Raw genomic sequence first — 21,915 nt, 5'->3', positions numbered from 1 at the left:
TCGTGAATGTGCCTCTTACGCAAACAGTGCGGAGCAAGGCCATAGAGACTGGCTTCATGATGTGCTGCTAGCGTTTTGAGCATGCGCGGATCAATCGAGCAAAAGGAGGATTGTAAGCCGTTGAAAATGAAGCGCTGAAAATACTAACTTCGTTTTTAGAAGTACAGAGGGAAAAATGCATGTCTAGAACGACCGAACTGCGTGCTCCGGGCCGCTCGGAGCTACGTGCGCGACATCTAGCGATAACGCCTGGTTCGAGACGGGCGGAGTGTCGGCATGCGCTGCCAAGCTGATAACACTGTCTGTCTTTTCGGGGCTCGCAGGCTGCTGCGGCTTTGCCTTCTGCTTCAGTCGTCTGCGAAAGCGCATACGCGGCGGAGCGCACGCCACTGGCTTCTCTTTTTTTTTTTACTTTCTTTTTGTGCACTATCAAAGCTCTGGCAGGGAGCATTTCACCGCATCATTCACGCGCCGGTGTACTGCATCGTCATCCTAGTTCCCAGCCTTATATCAGTGATCGAGGTTTGGCAGGCTGCATTTGCCGGAAAATAATGCCAAAATCGGCATGCTATTACTGAAAGCATACTTGGACCTTAAGTGTGGCGTATACACAAGATCAGATATGCGATAACCTGAATAAAGTTTTCATCCCTACAAGTGAACAGACGAGATGCGTAAAGGCATCGACGATGGCGCCGCGACTCACAGTATACCAAAGGAAAGCCATCACAGAGATGGGCCGGACAATGACCCAAAGCTACTGGGCGCCCTTTAGCCACAGTCAGCAGAGTACTGCAGGCATTCCACAAAGAAGGCCGACTTAAGGATGCTGCGCGCGGCCGGCCACCAAGGGCGACGACGGAAGAAGAAGACAGGCTTGTTGTCGCAGGAGCAGCAGATGATCCGTACCTCAGCGCCAGGGAGCTTCGTGACATGTTCGCTTTGAACGCATCCACTCAGACAATCAGGAGCAGGCTTCATGCAGCAGGTGTGAAAAGTAGAATAGCTGCGCAGAAAACACAACTGAGACAAGCGGATCGGGACACGCGCCTGGAATTCACGTCTGTGGTGGAAGACTGGACCCCAGACAATTGGAGAGCAGTCGTCTTCAGCGACGAAGCCACTTTTTGCACGCGCTGGGACCAGCAGAAGCGGGTGTGGCGGCCGGAAAAAGCACGGTAGGACTGTAGTCTGTTTCAATGTGCTCGCACGTCTGAGAATATACCCGGAGTTTTCTTTTAGGCTGTCAAATTTATATTTTAAAACCAGTGAGGTGAGTGCAGTCTGAGTTGTTAAACTGTATAGCACGGTGGGCATTATGTAGGCAATAGAGATGAAACACGCATAAAGAACTTAAATTAGTATATTTTATTTTCGGCTTCAGGGCGAAACAATAAATCGCAAAATTAAAGGTCGTGAATGCATAATGCGAGCTCAGTTCTTACGTTTTCGGAATCGGCAATGTTTTTTGAAGTATAGAACATCAAGATCACACTTTTAAATGTTCGTTAAGTTACCTTTTCTGCATGGCACACCCACAAAATTGTATCCTTAAGCTAAGATGTGGGGAATTTTAAAACAGCGTGTGTATTTTATCATATAAAAGATGTGTGATTGATTTCGGGTATTATGCTGTGCGCTGCGACGCCATATTAAAAATCTACAATGCTGGAAAGCCAGCTTAACGAGCTCGCGAACGGACATTTTGACGCTCCATATTTTGAACCATAATGGGCTTCAATCTCTTTAATGCGTTGCACTCTCGTCGTTCCCAGTCCTTAACTGCTACCACATCAGGTATCATTAGCTCTGATGGCAATTTGATTCCTGTAAGAAAACCTGATTTCCCTACCACCACGCAGGGACGAAGAAAAATACATTTGGAATGTGCGCAGCAGCGGCCCTGTTTCAGTCAGCGTGTGGGGAGCCATCAGCTACGATGGACTAGGACCCCTGTACCGCATTCCTGGGCGTATGACTGCAGACGTCTACGCGGAGGTGGCAGAAACGGTCCTCTTGCCTTATGTGCTTGATGGGCCGTTTCCGGATGGGCTCTATCACTTTCAACAAGATGGAGCTTCTGTGCACTCAGCCAAGACTCTCCGAGACCTTTTTGAAAGGCTTGGCGTTATGACCCTTCCATGGCCTGCAAGAAGCCCTGACCTTAACTTTGTAGAAAACGTGTGGGGACTGATGAAGAAAAGCCTATCCAAGAAATCGGGACTCTCCAATTGCAATCCGGACGGGCTATGGGAAGCCATTGAAAATGAGTGGGGACGCCTCAGCAATGACCGCGCTCTCGTCGACTCCCTCTACGAGTCACAGCCGAAGAGGATTGAGATCCTAAAGAAATCTGGGGGAGCCCCTATTTGCACTAGTTTGTCCTCTCCATCCCCTAATAAACAGTAAACTTGCGGAAAAAATAAAAGAACGTGAAATGAGAAGCCGGCAATCTGTTTTCTTTAATGACCAAAGAAGAACAGTGAAATAAAGACATACCCGCCGCTTACACTTACTTCGCGGCACCTTTAATACTAATTTGCCTTCCTGCAATTGCCGAAGAACGAAAACTGCCAAACCTCGATCACTGATATAAGGCTCGCGGCTAGAGTGACGATGCAGTACACCGGCGCGTGAATGATGCGGTGAAATGCTCCCTGCCAGAGCTTTGATAGTGCACAAAAAGAAAGTAAAAAAAAAAGAGAAGCCAGTGGCGTGCGCTCCGCCGCGTATGCGCTTTCGCAGACTGGCAGCGCACATCAGCGCTTCTGACGACTGAAGCAGAAGGTAAAGCCGCGGCGTTACCAGGCGTTACAGCTAGATGTCGCGCACGTAGCTCCGAGCGGCCCGGAGCACGCAGTTCGGTCGTTCTAGACATGCATTTTACCCTCTGTACTCTTCGAAGAGCCTTACCCACTGAGAACATTTGTGAGCTAAATTACACAATCAATGGTCTGGTGCCCTAGGGTGGCCACCTCTTCGTTCATCGTGTGCGTTTCCTTAACTGTCCTTAGCCTTTGCCAAATATAAAAGACCAATGGCATGTTATAACGCCCCTACTTTGTTAGCGGGCGCGAAAGAAAAAAATCAGTATTTAGCGCGTAGAACGTTTGACCAAGAGACAACTGTACTGAGGCTGCCCTTTTCTGTTCAGTTTTCCTATTCTTGTATTGCAATTTCGATGTGCTTATTTGGTCAATATTTGCTGTGTAACACTCGGAAGGACACTCGCGGTATTTGAAATGAGCGCATAAGTGCGACTAGGAGCGTCCTCGTCACTTACGCGGTATCGTTAAGCTGCTAGTGCATAATGTTCGAGTTGGCTTATCACCTCTATTATACATCTCTAATTAGACTCTATGTGTTTTCCCATATCGGCTTAGAAACTGGTATTGCGAATTGCGCTTTGAGGAGAGGCCGAAGAGACTAATAATTATTAATAATACTTGGTGCTCAGGAGAGCAAAAGGCGCAGGATCTGTCACATTTGTTCTGTGGACACTTGTACCGAGCCGTAGGAAAAGGGAGGTGGGATAAAAAGTGGAAAGAGAGAAGTGGCACAGTTCAATAACGCTACTTATCCTGACAAAAAAAAAAAAAGGACTTCTTCATTTGGATTGGTTTGTGGGGTTTAACGTCTCAAAGCGACTAAGGCTATGAGAGACGCCGTAGTAGAGGACTCCGGAAATTTCGACCACCTGGTAGATAGATAGATGTATTTATTGAAAGGAAAAGGCAGATAGGTTGGCCGGAATAATTCAAATCTGGCCTGCTACTCTGCACTGGGGAAGGGGAAGGAGAGAAGAAAGAAGATCATGATGGGTGACGATGTGGGAGAATGCATATGAAATACATATACAGACACAGTAGCTTGTTTTACAAGCGCGAATCAAGTCCGCTGGCGCACAAAAAAACGGCAAAGAGCACGCACTGCCTGGGCACCCTTCCCCTTGTCCTGCCAAGCGCCCAGCAGCAGGTCCTCCGACAGAGGCCTCTTGTCTAAACGCTTCAAGGAAGCCGCTAGCACACTTCTTTCGTGCGCATACGCTGGGCACACCAATAATATATGGTCCACAGTCTCCGGGATGCCACAAGTTCAACATTCCGGTGAGTCCATCCGTCCAATTAAATGTAAGTACTTGTGCGTGAAAGCCACGTTTAAACGAAGTCTATGTAGTAAGCATACCTGATGACGCGGAATATCACGCGTAACATAAAATTCTAATGTTTGATCGAGCCTTCTTAAACGAATGCGGGGTTCTTTAACGTGCGCTTACATCGCACACCACACGGGCGCCGCTTCGTTTCGCCTTCATCGAAACGCAGCCTCCGAGGCCGGGATTCGATCCCGCGTCCTTGGGAACAGTAGTTGAACGCCTTAACCGCTGCGCTACCCCGGCGGGTGATTTTTTTTTTCATTCAGTGGTCTTTAATTTACATGGCTTAACATCCCGAAACGACTCACACTATGCGGTATTCCTTAGTGAAGGGTTCCGGAAATGACTACCGGCTCGTGTTCCCCAAAGGGCAATGACATCGCACAGTACACGCGCGCCTGAGGTCAGCACAATGAAAAGCGCCTGTCCTATCAGCGCGCAGTGTCACGTTTTATGCTTGAACTGACTATCCTAACGGCATTTTTGTAGATCCAGTATAGCGCCAGTCTTTAAATACCTGCCGGCCAGGAGCCGGCTTCCATAAGAGGCAGGAATGCAGGAAAGGAATATGAACTCACAATTTTTTCTTGCAAGAAACACACGTTATATATAACCTTCGTTTTTTATAATACACAAGCAAAATTAATAATGGCAATCTAATCCAAAAGCGATGTGCCAAGGAATACCTTGGATCAAGACGCGCAAGAAAGCAAACACCGAATCAGACAGAAGAAAAAATTTCGATATCAGTATCACCATTGCCGCCTTGCTTACACATTCTCTCACACGACGTGGGCCCTACGAGGGAAGAAAGGCTGTCGTTGTGAGACGGATCTTGGAATGCTGAGGTTGTATCGCGGCAAGACTTTAGCTATTCTACAGAACAAATTCTTCTGAGGCTGTGAGGGAAAACACTTTCAAATTGCAACGTGTTGTAAACACTGCCGCCATGTGGCTTGTTTTGAATAATACTGGCGGCTTTTTAACACTTCTGAACTGGCAATGTGTTCTTCGGCCCTTAAATCTGGCATTGGTAATTTTTTGTCATCATATTTCAGGAAACAACACAGAACTGCAGAGTAGGCCACGGAGCAACCCCTGTTTGTTTTCACTCTGTTTTACCAGTCTGCGACGCTGCATTCTGTGAAGCTTCTTGCCTCTAGTTCTCGATCTGCCAAACCTCCTTTATATATCCTGTACTAAAATATAGGGATAAATTGAAAGCTATCAAGCTGTGATTAAAGAATACAGGGTTTAAGGTCAAATTCAACATTGCATATATGAAAGACGCTGTAGTGGAGGCAAGAAGAATAATGCCTACCAACTTTTGTTTAATGCGCACTCGCATTACATAGTACAAGGCTGCCTTGCATCTACCCTCCATCGGAACGCAGCCGTCGTAATTCCTGATTGAAGTCTCGTCGTTTGGCTCAGCGATCGAGCGGCTTAACCATTGCACTGCGCGGAGTGTCCATGAACTGAATAAAGAAGTTTCACTTTAAATTTAGGCCAGCCCGCGAGATCTAGACATGAATTTTTGCTCAGTGAACAAACACGAAATTATACCGTTATAGCCGAGTGGTGGTGGTGAATTCTTTTATTGTGCCCAAAAACCGGAGAGTAGTCAAAGGACCGGGTGCGGTGGCTTAGAGGAGGTCGGCGGCGATCCCTAGGGATTTCGCGGCCTCCACCGCGCGCTGGATAAGCCAGCGTTGATCTGCTGGCTCGGAAGTACGCAGGAGAGACTCCCACGTTTCTGGGGTGTTTGAGTTGTCTGTGTTGTAGTGTGTACAGGTTCACGCCATGTGTATGAGAGTGGCCGGAGTTGAGCGGTGTTTACACATGGGGGCTATCTGTTCTGGAAAGATCCTGCTGTATAAGAGGTGGTGTTGGAAGCTGCCAGTTTGTAGTTTACGCCATTGGACGGCCTCACGTCTTTTTATAGTGCCTTGTGCGAGAGGATATGTGCATCTTCGTAGTCGGTAGTGCTGGAGTTTGTCCGTGTAAGTGGTGAGTACAGAAGGACGTGATATATTAGTGTCAGCGGAAGCAAGGTGGCTGACCATACTCTCGGCTCGGCAGCTGAGCTCTCGAGCGAGAGTATGCGTCTGGGCGTTTCCGCTGGGCGACTCGTGGGCTGGAACCCAAAGTAGTAAGCCAGATGTGACAGAGCCTACGTCTTTAGCCGTGCTTAAGACGTAGAAATATCCATGGCAGGGCATGTAATATGCACGGATCACTGTTTATTTATTTTATTTTGTTAACTCCATACATAACGGACCAGTCTCGAAATCGCAGGTAGGCCGTCGCCTGGTGTTGCCTTCAGACGACGAGAGTGCAGGCATACTTGGGAGGGCCAAACGTTCTGCTCTGCAAAGAATATTAGCAAACCTTTGCGGATAAGAGGGCCGCAGGACAATCGGGCGAGGTTCGATTGGAAGTTTACAAGAGAAGACTATGCTGCAGTGGACACAGGTTAAATTATTTGTTCCCTTGCTCGTCCAAAATCATCCTCTTGTGCTCACGACGCCATGATGAAGGAGGGCGTTACAAGTGCGCTAAAATTTGGGTCCAACTATAGGGAGATGAAAGCCAACGAAACTTGCAGATATTGCACCGCCTATTACCGTCCCGAAACATGGTTAATGTCGTGTCTTTTTCACGGCATCCGTGTTACCCTCTGACCTTCCACACTGGTGCGAGAAAAGCAAAGATAAGCCCGATCCGGCTCGTTCTGCTTGTTTTGTTTTTGGCTCTCGATCTCTCTTCGCAGCTAAACAGCTAAATGAAGGGTGGAAAGAGAGACACACCGCGGTCTCCTGCAGCCCGCCCGATCGCCTCACTTTTTTTTCTCCGTGACGCGTGCGAATCAGTGATGGTTTTCTAGTGCTCCACGTCACATGTGCTAGTTGATGTAATGGGCGGGAACTCGGGAGGATGCCCGGCTAGGCGGGTCGCTGCGCGAAAGCGAAATCGACAATCTTTAAATATGTTGTATATAAACAGCTCTCTTTTATGGACTTCTCCTCAGCGGGCATACAGAAGCGCATCTCCTCTTTTGCACGCAATTAATAAGGAGTTTTTGGAACCTCTTTCAAGGTCATTTAAATATCATTGTTACGCATAGGCTGCAAACCACAACATAATTAGCTAACGCGACTTAAACGATTGCAACACGCTTATGCTTCAATTTAAGGTAATTATTGTAATATCATATATATAGCCCTCTAGCTCCTTCTTACGTTGGCCATTCTGTATTATGAAAATAGGGCAGTATTCTTAGTGGGGCCTTTACGTATGACACAGGGACATGGCATTGATGAGCGATATGCGAAACTATTGGGAGATGTCAAGCCACCATCGTCCTCCAACAGAAAGTAATAAAATCCATCTAAGGAAGGGCTTTAAATAACAAGACACTGTCTCCCCATGGGTGTTCACTGCTTGTTTAGCGAATGCACTCAAGGGCCTTGATTAATGCGTACGTTGTTAATTGAGTATGTCTCCAGGTTGATGTCCTCACGAGTTTGTCCGCATGATTAGTTCGAACGAAATGAGATATAAAAGAATGGATGCATTATTATATAAAGGAATAAAAGAACTCGGCAAGGAAAACATTGGGGCTTGTTGGAAAAATTAGAGCCAGGTAAGTCAATCAGACTTCGAAATAGTCGGGAAGAGTAATGGCGACGTCCAAATCTGATTACGTTGTAATCATCTACCGGCGCCGTAGGCCAAAATTCCTCTGTCGGGAAATTTGAAATTATTGAACGTGAGCGAGTGGAAAAGGGGGCGATATGCATGCACAAATGAGGGAGAATGGTTAGAGAGTGTGTAAAGAGAGATAATCAAACAACTGCTGTCTGGAAATTTTGAGAACTGCAGAATCTGCAGGGGTGAAATGCGAGAGCCTGAGCGTTGCTCCTCCACGCGGTACATTGCGCGCCTTTGTGGCTCGCAACCAGCATTTCATTGAAAGCATCAATGTTCACCGGCGTTATATAATTGGTGTACAGGAACGGAAAGGCGCAGTATCTGTCATTCGCGGATTCCTGCTGACACATCTCGCTGATAACACAGCAACACTCAGGCTTACGAATTTCTTTACTGCACATTCCTGTAGTAATCTTGGAAATGATTCTAACAGTTAAAGACCAGTTGTAATGAAGACTTCCTATTGACCAGCGACTCGCTCATAACATTGCCTTGTTAGTAACGAAGGGGACTCATGGCAAAGAATGATCAATGACATAATAAATGGAAATGAATGAATGAATGAAGCCTTTATTGAAGGGAAAGGATGGCTCTCGGCCGCTGTTTGGGTTCTTGGGGAGTTAGGAGAGTGTAACTTCGTCTTAACGGTTCTTTAAGCTGTTGCTTGTTGCTTGCCATGCGGCCGATCTTCGCGCTGTAAGTCGACCTCTCTCACACTACTCGAAGCAGGCCGCTCTCACTGCCGTATGTAGCAATGGAGTGTTGTATTTCGGTGCTTGATATAACCTGACCTGCTAATGTGGGCATGTCGTCGTGGGGAATATGCGTAATTTTGTTTCTTCCTCGTGTAAACGATGGACATTGCCATATAAGATGTTCTAGGTCTGCTGTACACTGTTCCTTACAGTGCGTGCATATGTTGTGTTGAGTGTTTTGTGTCTTCCGAGAAACCACGCGTGATGTACGTGAGGTGTGTAAGCTGCATTTGTTATTACTTTGTTGAGAAATATCTCTTGTGGTCGAGTGAGCCCTTTCGTGTCCTCAAACACCGGCGTTGGTGTCGCTTCATGTAATCTAAGCTTACTGTCGTGTTTTATTTTGATGCGTACATAGTGAATTATCGATCTGCCAGGGGAGCCTTTAGTGAGCATTGTTTGGTAAGGATTTAAGTCTATCCGTTTAGGCATGGAGTTGGGGTGTGGGGCATTCTACGTTTCAGCAAGCCCACCCGCTTGCGCGGCGGCCGCTTGCGCGGCTGCGTTTCCCCCGTCCGTGCCAGTATGTCCCGGTGTCCATATAATTTGAATTTCTATTCCAACTTCCCGCATTCCCTTCAGCCTCTTTCTGATGTCCTTGGCCACTGCGTCGTCTGTAGTTGGTGCCGTCAGCTGTGCAATCGCTGCATATGATTTGGTTAAAATTCGATATCCATTGAAGTTATCTTTTCTGGCTGCAGCGGTCGTAATGGTATTTATGGCTCCCCATATGGCAAGCAGCTCGGAGTGTAAAATTGTTCCTCCAGGTAGGTGGCACGTGTGCTGTCCGTTGTGCTGAGGCGCTGGCACACACACCCATGCCACACTCACCCTTTCATTTCTAATTGCAGCGTCAGTGTAGATGTCTATTGTATTGAGTGGTCTTGTGAGGGCAGTTCTCTGGGCTAAAAGTTCCCTAGCTACCACATTCCGTCTACTAATAGGTCGTTGTGGCCTTAGTGTGATTACCGGCGCCTCCCACGGGGGTGAAGTGTCTGTCCCCAGGGGCCTCGGAGCAGTGTTGATTCGGTTGTCCCATGCCATGATCTGCTGCCCTTGGGTCGTGTTTTCCAGTAGGGATCGCATTCTTATTTTTGCTTCTCTTATAATGTCTTGTCTGGGTGGTATGCTGACCAGCTTAAGCAGCTCTTCATTCCTCGTGTGCTTAGGAAGCCCAGTAATGGTGCGAAGAGTGGCCCTGTGTAGCTTTTCGATGTCTTTAACGTCGCGATTAGAAAACTCATAGACAGGTGCCCCGTACAGAATCCTGCCGACAGCAACCGCTCTAGACAGTGTTTGGCACGATTTTTGCCGGGCTCCGCCGTATTTGTTTGAAATCCGGCGAATCATAAGCAACATCGGGGTCCAGTTACGTTGCATTGTACGAATCCATTTACGAGGACTGTTGCAACTAGAAATCTGTGCCCCCAAGATTTTTGTCTGCCCGTTCGCAGACGTGATGTTGTAAAAAAAAGCTGTTACGCATGAAGCTAAAGTTTTTCTAATCAGCCCTGGAAATAGCAGCAGCTTACTACAGGTAGCAAGGGGCTGCATGAAGCGACACGTCTAATTTCGACAGGTGGTAACCACTGATTAGTACCACAGGAAAGAAATCACTATAGTATAACATAGGAGTGGAAAGCATTGCACAAGCAATCTACCATCAAGAATTGTTTCTTACAAGTATTCCACTGGAGAAACATATATAGCGGCGCTACCTGACCGCTACTCACCTATGCGATTGAGAAATGGGGGCTAACAAAAACGGTTGAACTTAAGTAGAGAACAATGCACAGCGCTCCAGATGTAAAAATAATATACACGAAGTCACCGGAGTGTGGAGGGTTAGGTCAGGTAACTTGATTTGCTTACTTCCTGGCGAACTCAAGAAGAAACGGGGATGGGAGAAGAACTGATAATTGGTTATGGTAACTTATTCCAACTGAATGCAAATATATCGGGGTGGGAGAATATTCGGCGGGACGTCAGAATGCTTGCGGAGATTCGATGCCGGCAGCTAGCATCGGACTGGGTCAATTGTAGAAATATGGGAGATGCATTTCTCTGCAGCCAGTCCTCCTCAGGCTGCTCGTGATGATAATGACAGCATTTATACTTACAGGTAAACTTAGGCTATGATTCAAAGCTGTGCATCTTCCGCAACCGGATACTCGTTTCCTTCCTTCAAGTTTGATGAGGAGCGCGGAAAAGGCTTACTTGGCCTTGCCGAAATCCTGTTTCATCCGTTCACAGTCGATCGGTTCGACAATGACATTTTCTGCTCCGCGTGAAATTGCGGGTCATCATGTGCTCCGGGTGCATAAGCCTGCGTTTAGAAGTGGCTTTCACGCGTTAGCTATGTTGCGCAGGCGGGCAGCTTCAGAATGATCCAATTGTGTCAACAATTTGAAACAAGGCTAACACACACAACCACAAAAGAAGACGAACGACGAGACACAAGGCTGACTGTCAACTGAATTTTATAATAAAAATCAATAGACAGTCACCGCTTGTGTCCCGTCGTGTGTCTTCGTTCTTCTTTTGTGGTTGTGTGCGTTAGCGCTGTTTCAAATTTTCCTATAACCAAAATGAACCAACTCGCCCAGAAAGAAGTCTTAATGTGTCTGCAATACGTCGGCGGAAGATGTACAGTCAGTGACAAAAGTTTGCGGGACGTGACTTCTTTGAAAACTATTTACTTCTGTGTTGCTGGGCTAACATGGTGAATTAAAAGTTCTGAATCACAAGAGGACATGCACGCCCCAATCAGAGAAACTATATCTCAGAAAAAAACTAGCGAGGCAACACTGGCAACACTGGCAACTATTGGGCAGCATCTTGGCGCTCTGTCCCGTTCTTTTCTTGTGTGTGTGTGCGTGTTGTTTTGGCGGCTTTAACTTATAATGAACACAGAAAGAAATGTTTTTCCCAAAATCCACATCCCGCAAACTTTTGTCCTTCACTTTACGATTGGTGTTAACAGTATTTGCGCGCGAAAGGCTAATGCTAGACACTTCGTTCGGTAGTTGCGACAGAAGGCCTTTGTCACAAGACCTGCTACCAGGCGCTTGAACGGAGGAGTGCAAATCATTATTAGCGATATAGACTTTTTCCCGAATCTGTAGAGATACGGAACTTGACTCGCCTGTGTGATGCAAGTGATGCCTCACATATTTTCAATCTACCTTTCCCCACACTGTCACTCATCACGAGAATACTACTTCTCCTCTTCCCGTGCCCATTGTAGCAGGGCACATAATTAACTTTGCTACCGAATTGTCTGCCTTTGTATGCAATAAACGCCTGTCTCTATTTACTGTAAGAAGCACGCCCACTAAATATTTTCTTGCTTGCGGCCTTCAAGTCATAGTGCCTTTTCAGTTGTCTCCTTAACGCCATCTTTTTACTGTTGCTCGTAACATAATAACAGAGTGCCTTTTCCCCCATCACCACTTTATCTCTCTAAAAAGAGAGCTTGCGCTATCGATGTAATGCACCGAAATTTATAATGCTTTGCAGATGGCTATGCAAAATATCCGGTGTAGGTTGTAACCCCTTATATTGATCTGAGTGGACAGCATCTTGCCCCTTTCAGGTTGTCTATGAAAGCCACGGTGACTACTGCTATTTCATGAGCGTGGTGGCCTTCTATTGGACGGTACTCCGCTGCTTCAGCTTCTGCATGGATTACATGTCATGTGACAAAGAGAACGCCAGCTCTACGGGCTGGCCCGAGTATTGGAAGACACTGGCGTATGTAGTCTACCTGCCTCTCCTCTTCTTGGGACCGCTACAGAACTACGATGACTTCATCAAGTCGGTGCGATGCCTTTCAGTATTTTAGTATTAGTGTTTGCTGATCCATGAAAAAATGCCGATTTGTGAGGATAGATTTAAATCAATATTGCACACACATTACCCAGATATAATTGCGTAGAAGAATTTCCAGGGCATGTGTTTCAATATTTTGAACTACAGAATGCCTAAGACGAGGTACTTGAAAGAAGCACAAATGACATGGAATATTTCAGCGCTAATTTCCACCTGCTTTTTCTACGGCGTACAGTTTTCACGCCCTTGCTGAGTGATGGTTTATTACGTTTAAATAATCGGTGTTCATTGCGTGAAAAATAGCTCAGCTGCTCCAGCAAAGACTTAAGAACAACATTCGGCCTTAGACATGAAGACGCTTTGGTTTCAGAATTTTGTTCACCAATTCTCTGATGAAGTCTCGCGAGTATAAATTAGTATATATTGTCCTGCCACGTCTGATAGCCAGAACAAGGACTTGGTAGGCCGCTTTAGGTATGCGGTGAAACACAGAAGGACACTCTGTTCTCCGACAAGTTAGAAAGGACACTAGCATAAAAAATGAAAGTTGATCACAGTGGGAGCTTTGTACGCGATATTATTGCGAGAGCTCCAAGTTGCGGTCAAGTGAAGTCATCGCGATTCAATATGCATGCCTGTCTAAAGTTCTTGAATATTATAAATAGATAAAATTATTGCATATTTCTTTTTTTTTCCTTTACTAGTAAGATGCAGGACAAGGGTCACATTTTTGAGCAGCATCTGTGATATCAGAGCAAAGAGTTATCTTGGGCATGACATAAAAATAAAAATGATGAGAGCAGGCTTCATTACACTTCCTATGACTTCTCAGTAGCTCCTTGTCAACTTTCTACAAGATTACTTGAAATAGCTAACACAGATATGAATTCGAAACCAAGAGATGTGCGCATGCATATCTCTGTTGCTACTTAATTTAAATAGAATAGAAATTCGCTAATCGCAATTATTTACTTATATAGTATTTATTCAGTTCCCACAGCACCCATAGGCATTACAGCAGGGAGGGTGGGGGATGGAAGTCGACAAAGTTAGACGCAGACCAAAGACACATGAGCTTCTGCTATAAGGCTAATGAATTACGCATTATGCATGCACAATGCTCAAAACCAATGAATATCAAAAATTGGATACTCAGAGCTACAGGCAACCCTCAACTCAACATCGAAAACATCATCGCTGACAACATCACGAGAGAACTGGTTCCACTCTGAAACTGCTTGGGGAAAAATGACGCCTTAAATATGCTTGTACGGCAAGGGGTTTCACGTACTTTTAAACGAGTCTGTACGCTCAGAGACATAGTAGGGACGTCTAATATACTTATCTCTTTCTATATTTACCAAAGAATGGTATATACTATGAAATTGTTTTAACCGTAATTTTTGCCGTCTAGCGTGAAGGAGCTCCCAATTTAATTCTTGCTTTGCCCTTGCAGCACCGAGCTGCCGTTTGCAACTTCCAATGGCAAAGTGTGCAGCCATGTCCTGCATATGCACAAATATTCGTTTATAATGTATATTAGCGGAAGCATGCAATGAAACATGCTTCATGCATATCTTCTAAAGAATTGTACGCGATTATTTGTTCTTGAAATGAGGACGATATACAGTGTTTCTTGTACGTTTGTGCCCCTTTTTGTGCATACATGCATGCATGCTTCAAAACTGAAAGCATTCAGTGTCTACGAATTGGGTATGTGCCTTCGATGCCACCATAGGATATGGTTTCTTGGTAGAAATGAAGTACCTATGCCAATATAAAGGAACACAAACTCGATTGGGGCGTTTTTCTTTTTTTTTTCTTCATGTTATTCTACCGTCAATGCCATCTGAAACGGATTGTAGAAATCAGGCAGTTTGGATAGCTGGGTCCAGTGAAATTGATCATTCTTACCTGTCTGGAAGCGGTTAGGTTTCTCATTCGTGCCATAAAATGCAAAACATTAAAGTAGCGGTTCAAGAAGCATAGCTTGCATATTAACTAGTATACCTCTTCGAGGGAGCGCTGCTGAGTCGACTTTGCCTGGTACGCACCATCGGCGTGACGATCTTTAACAATGAAAGTTAGTTAAACATGCCCTTCAGTTTATTCAGCGGTGCCTGTCACGAGAAAGCACGATACAAATTAACGGCCCTAATTCTCATCTTCATGTAACGTTACGCCTTTGTAAGCTCGGTTAAGCTGCTTCCACAAAGTGAATTCCACAAATCAGAATTTCGTGCAGAGCTTTAGCCTGAAAATACCCGCCTGTATGCCCAAATCCTAATTTAGCGTACATCTGGACATTATATATTTCAAACCACATACCTGATGATTGGTTGGTTTGTGGGGTTTAACGTCCCAAAGAAACCACATACCTGAATGCAGTAAGATGTTTCAGTAGTCCACAACAGGCAAAATGCACTGTAGATTGCATAATAATTCGTAAAAGTGAAGCCTCTTCCCAATAAGGATGAATTAGGAAGGGTTCAGAATTTGTTTTGTCAATAAACAGTCGAGAGGCTAGAATATAATATCCGAACCCAATTTGAATGCATATAAATAAATATTCAGTCATGGTTGGCAATTTGGTTGTTCGGAAGAGGAAAACAAGACTATGTAACAAATATATTTTAGCTTCAACCAAATAGCCACGGTCGTTGGTTTAACATGGCTATTTATATTATTTGTCACATTTTTAGTCTCTCCACCCAGTGCTGTGTGAGAAAATGGCATATGAGTTTATATACAAAATGGATGTAACATGTATACTCAAGATATCTACCCAATGTTTAACTCTGATACAACCAGCATATATTTTTACGTTTCTTGGCATATTTCGTAGCCAGACCTTTCATAACTACCCTAAAGTCTGGCAGGCAATTTTTGGAAGCCATTTTCAAAGTCTCAGCCAACCTTGTAACCTCTAAAATGTACGCTTTTCAGCAATTGTTACATTTTATGCTAAGGAAAGGTATACGTAGTGTCTTCAAGTTCGCCGGGTACCTTTAAGAGGTTTCCATGGCAAACAGTTCAGCAATTATAGGAATGCTACTTAAATGCTTGCTTAGCATTTTTACACGTTCCGATGGCGTAGGCATAGTTCGTGCGGCACTTTGTCGTCCCGAAGTACGTCAGAATTGTTCAGACTGCAATCAAATTAAAATACTTTGTAGCCTTGGTGATATAAATTTGTATACGTGCAACACTTTCAGATGGAAAGACCGAAGCCTCCGATCACGGTGCGTGAGATTATCAACTACGCTGCCGGACTTTTGCGCTCGGCTGCCCACATCCTGCTCATAGACATCATGTGCCACTACTTTTACAGGTGATATTATACTTGCTAGGCTTCAAAAACGAGGTGATCTGAGTGGTCGTAAAGCATCGCGCTTCTAACTCTGATGAATACTGAAACTTTATACTGACTAGATATATCCAAAAGTATCCTGACAGGCATTCACATAAGATCAATAAAGATCACTCTGGTTTTCTTATAAATATCGCAGATGTACTCAAAAACATTTTCAGTGTCACAGACGGATGACTGCGAAGCTGTTTTCTCAATTGAACATGAAGCTAGCTGTAGTTTGAGGAGGCACTGAGGGTATAGAAGATGAATATGCGAACCAGGGTAACTGAAATTTATTAGCAACAATGGTGCGGCAAAATTATGTACATACGGCTAACGTGCCGTTAACTAAAAAATGGCTTGATGATCTCCCGTTGTAGAAAGCAAAATACACATTTAATAATGGGCGTCGCTGTTTTTGTCAAGAACAGAAACTCCTTACTTAAAAGAGCGGCAGAAGGCCTACTTCCGGAGACGTCAAGCAGATGCTTATTCCATGCATTCATGCCTGTGTATATGTGTGCTCTAATGTATGGTAATTCTGAAAGAATAAACTGAAATGATATCTCCAGTTGTGATGTTCAACTGCCAATAACTTTGGGTTGAACTCGGAGCAAAACATTCGTATTTCATGCAATGTTTCCGAAGATTGACGCCGTCACTATGCATCGAAAGCTAAAAGTACAATCGCATCATGTCGTTGAAGCATTTTCTACTGACTGCTGTCAGATCTCAGGTTTTGGAAGTGGCTATGGTAAACTTATTTTTGATGTTTCTTGAAGTTCTTTTTTTTCTTCTTGTTGTTGTTTACGGTCCCGTCTCCTTGCTTCGACCAAAGAATTTCAATGGGCCGAATTAAATTAACAAACTGATTTAATTAAGATAATGGGTTGGTTAAATAAACAGGCACAGCACAGTTGAAATAAAGAACAGAAGAGACACTGAGTTGGGTCGCCCTCCGGCTTAGGACCGTCCGTCGTCCCAAGCGAGCGTACCGGGAGAACGTCCGTCTTCTCCGTCGCTCGGGCCGCAACTCCCCGGGCCACCCATCGCACCTCGTCGTTTTCGCACTGCCCCACGTTTCCGTGAAAACGTCCTTGGTGTCCCCCCCCCCCCCCCCGTTCACACAGATTCGTGAAAAATCGTAGCCGAGGTCCAGTTCGCCGAAGCGTCCCAACCCCGGCCCTTCCACCACTAGCATTCCACTCTCGAGGACGCGCACGAAATTTACGGCTGCCTGTTACAAATACCAAAGAAAAAAAAAACACCCAACGGGCACTCGACGGATTCCGCCGACGGCGTTCGGAGCCTCGCGCGCTAACCACCAGGCCAAACAAAGAACAGCCGAGCGCCTTTCAATGCGCGAGACCACCCGCGCACAACGCGCACATGAAGGGACACTTCACACTGTACACAAAAACAAGAAAAAAGTCCCTCCTCCTTGGGTACGGGCGCCGCTCCACCCGCGCGCCTCGCGGGCCGGCTCTCCGAAACGGGAGGAAACACACACACACAAAAGGAAAACCCGAGTAAACATGCACTATTGACGACCTTACACGCCCCTCCTAAGATCGTTACCACAACCTCACTAGTTGTTGCACAGGATAAATAACACAAAGGTCGTCACAACTTCATTACAACGCACAAAAAAACGTAACGTCACTTTCAACAATTAGGTACTGAGACACAAGGCAACCGCCGCATGCGAGGCATCTAGCATGGCACCATGCGAACGCATCCGACACGAAAACATTTTTCAGAGTGGTCCCCGTGCCTGCCCTCGGAAACCACAGTGGGCTTCAACAGCTCTGGTGGCCTGTTGCGCCATGATAGAGGTGCCGATGATTGCTATGCGCATGTTTGATTTTGCCGCAGCCTACCCCTAGTTCCTATGCTACTCTCAGTTTTGCGCCACGTCTTCCTTCTGCGTCTCCAATAACCTCCTCCGCTCTGCGGTCCCTCTCGGCGTTTTCCAACGAGCGAGGTTCTACCTCTCTCGCCGCTACCTGCCTCCAAGGTGACAGCCGCCCGTCCTCTCATATCGGGCACCTCGCAACCGCTGTTGCGTGCTTGTTGTTCAAGCGTGTGCCAAGCGTCTGCAGAAAGCAGGCAGTCTGCCTCCCTGGAAGCCGGTTCCCCTGTTACGGCGCAGAGCAGTGACGCGCTTTTCCCGACATGCTGACTCTGGCCTGCCTCTAAGCTGAGTGGAACTCGAGCTAGTTTTGCTAGCACTCTATTACCAAAGGCGCCAACAAGTGTGACATCGCCCACCTTCTCTGTCCCATTGTTAGGTAGCGCGCCCTCTGTTACGACAGTTATTTCGGTGCCACTGTCAACTAGCGCTCGCAGAACCGCGTCACCACATCTCAGGTTGACGTATTCCCGTGAGACTTCTTTCCTTAATAATGATACTGTGCAAGTCTGAACATCAACGGTACCTCCCCGTCCGACCTCAACCATGGATCCGCCGCCGCCGCTGCCAGCATCTCCACAACTCTCCTGCCCTACAATGTTTTCTCCATTCCCCAGCATGTTGCCGGCTCCCCTGTTGGTGCGGTTTTCAGGGCAAGACCTTGCAAAATGTGGGCCATTACAAATGAAGCACGCAGGAGATTTGGAAGACCCTGGGTGCGCCGGCGGAGAAAGAGTTGATTTTTGCAAAGTTGGTTGTTGTTTGCCAGAGGGGCGTCGGCCTGCAATTATGTGTTTCCTTCCTGACCCATTTCCTTCGAAATCCTCGAAAGCCTCCATCAAATTTGCTATCTCGTGTGGCTTCACCCAGCTGTCCCCTTCCTCTCGTTTGACATACTTGTGAGCCTCAGTGCTCAGTGCCTGCTTCATCTGATCTGCCACATTAAGATCAATCACGTCCTCGAGCGTCTTGATTCCCCTCGCCGCCGTATAAAAAGCATGGTAGCTTTCGATTCGCGACGCAAAATGTTGCCAGGTCTCGTTCTCAGCCGGCAGCGCATTTTGGAACTGCCTTAGATAATCACCTGGAGACAGTCGCAGCTCAGATAAAATGGTCTTTTTGACCCTGTCGTAATTATCTAGCTCTTCGGTAGAAAGCTTTGAGAACAGGTGCGGGATTCTCTTGGTCATAAGGGGCAAAACTAAATGGCTCTTAACATTGTCGGGCACCTGATAGGAGCGGAATATGCCCTCGAGTCCCTCCAGCCATACCGGCACTTCTGGGTCTGTCGGAATCGGTGTGAGCAAACTATTTAGGCGGTTAGCAAAATACGCCAGCCTCTCTTCGCGCATTTGCCTCCCGCCTGAGTGCGAGCACTTCAGTAAACCGCTGTGCAGCTCCAACTTCGGCGTTTTCTCTCGCTCGATGAGCAGCGTGGTTTTGCTCAGCTCCAGCTCCATTTCCAGCCGTCGCATAGCTGAATCGAGGGTTTCCCCAGCGCCCCCATCTGCTCCCGCAGGCCCTTTTGTTCCCATTCTCTCATCTGCCCCTGTCACCTCCTCTGCTCTGGAATCTCCGCTATCGCTCCCGCTCTCCTCCGCACTCATTATCGCAACCCTTGCACTGCTACGTAGTATCATGCACAATTCCTGTTACACGCTACAAAACGCACGGCACCAGTGGGTTCTGAGGACCAGCATAAGGGCCACTCACCTTTCCGCTGGCGTAGCCACCCTGCTTTCCCCGACTACCGCGTCGTCTGCCGTTCCTGCGCCCGGGCTTTGCTCCTCTGCGCTGCCAGTGCGCGATGTAAACCTTCGAAAACACACGAGCAGTCCAGCGCTAGTCCATCAGTAACTGATGTCACTTTCGCTGCCTGATCACTTGGCTGGCGCGCTTGATTTCAGTTCCTTGATGCGCTGAGCACCGCTAGCTCGGTCCGTTGGCCGTGATGCGCGGGGCGTCTTTCGCTGCCTGCGCGGCTCGCACCTTACGCGCACTGATGGCTCAGTCCGTTGGCCACCATTCTGGGCGTCTTTCGATGCTGCGCCGCTAGCTCCTTCAGCTTCAGTGTCGGTCCATCGATCTGAAATGATGGCTCAGTCCGTCGGCCACAATGTTGCTGTCTTCTCGTGCTGCCTTCTTTCAACGGAGACCTCCTCCTCAGGCGCTGTCCATCGGCCCGGAAGTCTTCCTGCTGAACAAGTTGTTTTGTGATCGCCGAAGGCTGACGGGAGACTGTGATCCTGTCTTCGGCTGCGCCAGTAAACTTCTTTTTGATGTTTCTTGAAGTTCTTTTTTTTTCTTCTTGTTGTTTAAGGTCCCGTCTCCTTGCTTCGCCGAAAGAATTTCAATGGGCTGAATTAAATTAACAAGCTGGTTTAATTAAGGTAATTCGTTGGTTAGATAAACAAGCACAGCAAAGTCGAAATAAAAAACTGAAGAGACACTGAGTTGGGTCGCCCTCCGGCTTAGGACCGTCCGTCGTCCCAAGCGAGCGTACCAGGAGAACGTCCGTCTTCTCCGTCGCTCGGGCCACAACTCCCCGGGTCACCCATCGCGCCTCGTCGTTTTCGCGCGGCCCCACATTTTCGTGAAAACGTCCTTGGTGTCCCCTCCCCGTTCACACAGATTCGTGGAAAATCGTAGCCGAGGTCCAGTTCGCCGAAGCGTCCCAACCCCGGCCTTTCCACCACTGGCATTCCACTCTCGAGGACACGCACGAAATTTACGGCTGCCTGTTACACATACCAAAGAAAACAAACACCCAACGTGCACTCGACGGGGTCCGCCGACGGCGTTCGGAGCCTCGCGCGCTAACCACCAGGACAAACACAGAACGGCCGAGCGCCTTTCAATGCGCGAGACCCCCCGCCCCTCAAGAAAGACATAAAACAGACAACGCGAACACGAAGGGACACTTCACACTGTGAACAAAAACAAAAAGAAAGGTCCCCCCCCCCCCTGGGTACGGGCGCCTAGGGCGCCGCTCCACCCGCGCGCCTCGCGGGCCGGCTCTCCGAAACGGGAGGAAACACACAAACACACACAAAAGGAAAACCCAAGTAAACATTCACTATTCGCGACCTTACAGCTATCATGCGTAAACACGGACTTAACAAACGTAAACATGGACTTAACAAACATGTAATTGTCACTTCTGTTGCTATTCAGACAACGAGACACGGTTTTTTGGTTAATCAGAGAATGCACTTTTTGGGTATTGTGTTGTTTATTTTGGCAATAATTTTCATATCTGAGCCCAACGTGCGAACGTCTTGTCATTTTTCTCTAAACTGTACACTAAGAAGAAGTGCAGATTTTCCAGTCACCATGTCCTGTGTAAAAGCCTTGCTTGATGATTACCGCTTATCCTCTCCACTTCCCAGTCCTAAGCTTTGAAGCGATAAGCTTCACTACGAAGGTCGGAGTCAAGCTTTGCGTGGGCAGTATGCTGCCAAAGCCATATTGTGCGCATGCGCGAAACCGAGCGACGTCACGCGCAGTGCAGGTGGCCGCCGTCCCCACAGCCGTCGCCTCACCTTTCGCCGCAGGCGCACGGTACTGCCCATGTGCGCCGCCGCTACTACTGCACGCTTGTCTCCTCGCCACCATTTCACCTTTCTAAGAGAAAAGCTTCACTAGGAGGGTCGGAGCCGAGCTTCGCGCGCGTATACCGTATGCCGTAGCGTCACAGCCTAGGCCAGCTGCTCAGCCCCATCGCCAAGCTCCTCCAGCGTTTGCCTAGCAAAGCTTAAGAGGTGTGTGACTCATCCTCATTAAACAAACAACAACAAAAATTTGTTTCCATCCGGGAATCCAACCTCCATCTAGTGGATCCCCAGCCGAGCGCTTCACCTCTGTACCACGTGAAACGGTCGTGACACGTTTTTTTTTTGTTTTCTTCATTGCCGGTCAACAAAGTGCATACAAGCATAGAAATCATTAGCCTACCTTTGACTTAAGCGATGTCTTATAACTTTTTCATTGTGATCAATGCGTCAATCGCATCCATTCATTGAGACTGCTCAGGCTGACTGCGGAGAACATCTTTGAGAAATGTGACACTTTCAATGACGTTGTCCCTGACCGATCGTACATTCTCTTCGGCGTGCCTAAATGACATCCGCGTATCCCAAATGCTGTGGATTAATCATGTCACTTTGTACGGGTAGAAACCGGATGCCGTAAGGAT

At 47.0% G+C, this 21,915-nt stretch overlaps 1 protein-coding gene across 3 annotated transcripts in view; it reads left to right on the top strand.

Annotated features, from left to right (window-relative positions):
• LOC146177198 (protein-cysteine N-palmitoyltransferase Rasp-like) overlaps positions 1–21,915 on the top strand; it is a 117,972-nt gene that overhangs the window by 57,936 nt on the left and 38,121 nt on the right. For all 3 annotated transcript variants that reach the window (XM_084583112.1, XM_084583110.1, XM_084583111.1), the window contains exons 6-7: positions 12,221–12,445; positions 15,672–15,787. In XM_084583112.1, coding sequence (XP_084439238.1) covers positions 12,221–12,445; positions 15,672–15,787 — 341 coding nt within the window. The remainder of the gene's footprint in view (positions 1–12,220; positions 12,446–15,671; positions 15,788–21,915) is intronic.

This window comes from Amblyomma maculatum, chromosome 10 (assembly GCF_055883805.1).
Source record: "Amblyomma maculatum isolate TAMU_Amacu chromosome 10, ASM5588380v1, whole genome shotgun sequence".
Classification (NCBI taxonomy): domain Eukaryota; kingdom Metazoa; phylum Arthropoda; class Arachnida; order Ixodida; family Ixodidae; genus Amblyomma; species Amblyomma maculatum.
The sequence above is the reverse complement of the archived record's forward strand: the minus strand, read 5'-3'. Positions and strand labels throughout refer to the sequence as shown.